The following is a 1,966-nucleotide window of genomic DNA, read 5'->3' as shown; positions in this document are numbered from 1 at the left end:
GTGACGATGGCACACCGCGGTGGCATGTGCATTGGGAGCACCCACGCGAAGGACAACGCGACAAAGCCATAGCTGAGACGTACCTGGAGCTGCCGCTCGTGCACCACAAGGAGCGCGTCCCGCCAGCTGGACTAGGTCAGCGGATCCAGGTGGTGCTGGGCACACACAGGCCTGCACTGGGCACAATCGTTGCAAAGGTAGGCTCATGCGCGCTGCTGCGCTCAGCCATTGCCCCTACGCCTTGGCCAGCAATGCAGCTGGCATCCCCTCCTGCGCACCAGCTCCTGCTGCGTCATGCCAACCAGCTGCTGCCCCCTCACCTGCTACCCAGAGCGGCGATGGGTGGACGTGCGAGCTGGAGGGCCAGAAGATCCGTCACAACTTCAAAGGCGCCTACCTGCATGCAATGGGGCAGCCAGCTGATGGGAAGACGCTGCAGCTGTCAGAGGCGGTGGAGCTTGTTACCGGCCTGCCCCTGAAAGAGGTGTATGACTGGCTGTCTGATCACCAGCTCAACCAGGCCGCACCTGTGGATCTGCGCCGAGTGAAGCCCGACTCGGCGCTGCTGGAAGAGGTGTTCCTCGGCACGCGTCCTGTGCAAGGGCTTGCTGATGCTGAGGTGCGGGCTCTACACTATGCAGTTCCAGGTGCGCCTCCTTGTCCAGGGCTGTGGGGGCCGGAGGACAACAAGCTGTACCAGTGTCTCTTACTCTCCCCGCCATGCCCCAGCCCAAACATACCGCCACTTTCCATACCTGGATGCAGCCCTCGACGTTGCTGGGCAGCCCGGTGCTGGTGTGTCAACGGCAACGGCTGATGATGTTGGCACCATCCGGAGCGGCCTGCAGAAGAAAGCGGCGGGCAAGTGGACGCTCAAGTATGTCTGCTCCCATGCATCCAAGTGCAGCTGCCCGTACACGCTGGAGTTGCGGCATCCGGCTGGCAGCGAGGTGGTGAGCGTGTGGCAAACAGCGCCCCACCAGTTCCATGACCCCACCAGCGCCGACAGCCAGGCCCAGCTCCGCATGCACCCCCGCCTGGAGGCGATGGCCACCGTGATGATCGAGAGTGGCGCCACGCCCACGTCCATCTGCACACGGCTGAACAACATGGTGCATGATCCGGCCGACCCGCTGGGCCTCGGGGGCGGGACTACTGGGCTGCAGCACTTCAGCAGCGCCCGTGTTAGCATCATCCCGCGGCAGATCTATGTGCTGATAAAGAAGCTGCGGCGTGCTGAAGGCTTGGGCCTCACCAGCGACGTGCAGGCGATGGCGGTTCTGATTGATGAGCTGAGAAGGGAGGGCTCTGTGTTGTTCTACCAGCCCTACAAACAGGCTGGCAGGCGCAGCGGGGAGCAGCCGCTGGTGATTGTGATGCAAGTGTCCTTCCAGGCGCGCATGCTGGACCAGTTTGGGCGGCGGCTGGTGTTCATGGACGCCACGTTTGGCGTCAACAAATACGGCTACCCACTCTACGCGTTGGTGGTGAGCCTGCAGCCTAGCAGCCTAGCAGCCAGGCTGGGTTGAGTATGCAGCCACACCGGCGCGCACCAGGGCTGTAGCACCCTCACCTGATCCTGGTACTTGCAGGTGCAAGATGAGAGCGGGCGCGGGGTGCCGGTCAGCTTCATGGTGTGCAGCTCGGATACGGCGGAGGTGGTGGAGCACTTCCTGCGCACATCGATGGAAGGGGTGAGTGCCAGAGGATAGAGGGATGCGCTGGGCAGGCACCAGTCCGCTGCCAGCCCCGCTGCCTGCCCTGCTGCTGCCTCATGCTGTCACCCCCGCCTCCCAAACCACCAATGAGCAGGCACAGGCGGCAGGGGATGGCACCTTCAAGTACAAGTCTATCATGATCGACAAGTCGAAGACGGAGATTGCAGCGGTGGACCAGCTGGTGTCCACCGGGCATGCCGAAGGATACCTGCTCTGCTACTTCCACTTCCTGCAAGATTGGGAACGTG

At 62.9% G+C, this 1,966-nt stretch overlaps 1 protein-coding gene across 1 annotated transcript in view; it reads left to right on the top strand.

Annotated features, from left to right (window-relative positions):
* Positions 1-406: 406 nt before the first annotated feature.
* The window catches only part of CHLNCDRAFT_144489 (hypothetical protein), a gene marked incomplete at both ends in the record, with an annotated part of 11,476 nt that continues 9,916 nt past the window's right edge, over positions 407-1,966 (top strand). Inside the window, 4 exons of the mRNA XM_005848904.1 lie at positions 407-647; positions 766-1,487; positions 1,593-1,694; positions 1,813-1,963. Of these exons, the coding sequence (XP_005848966.1) occupies positions 407-647; positions 766-1,487; positions 1,593-1,694; positions 1,813-1,963 (1,216 nt within the window). The remainder of the gene's footprint in view (positions 648-765; positions 1,488-1,592; positions 1,695-1,812; positions 1,964-1,966) is intronic.

The sequence above is a fragment of the Chlorella variabilis genome (genome assembly GCF_000147415.1).
Source record: "Chlorella variabilis unplaced genomic scaffold CHLNCscaffold_7, whole genome shotgun sequence".
NCBI classification, from domain to species: Eukaryota; Viridiplantae; Chlorophyta; class Trebouxiophyceae; order Chlorellales; family Chlorellaceae; genus Chlorella; species Chlorella variabilis.
Note: the sequence above shows the minus strand (reverse complement) of the source record. Positions and strands in the feature narration are given on the sequence as shown.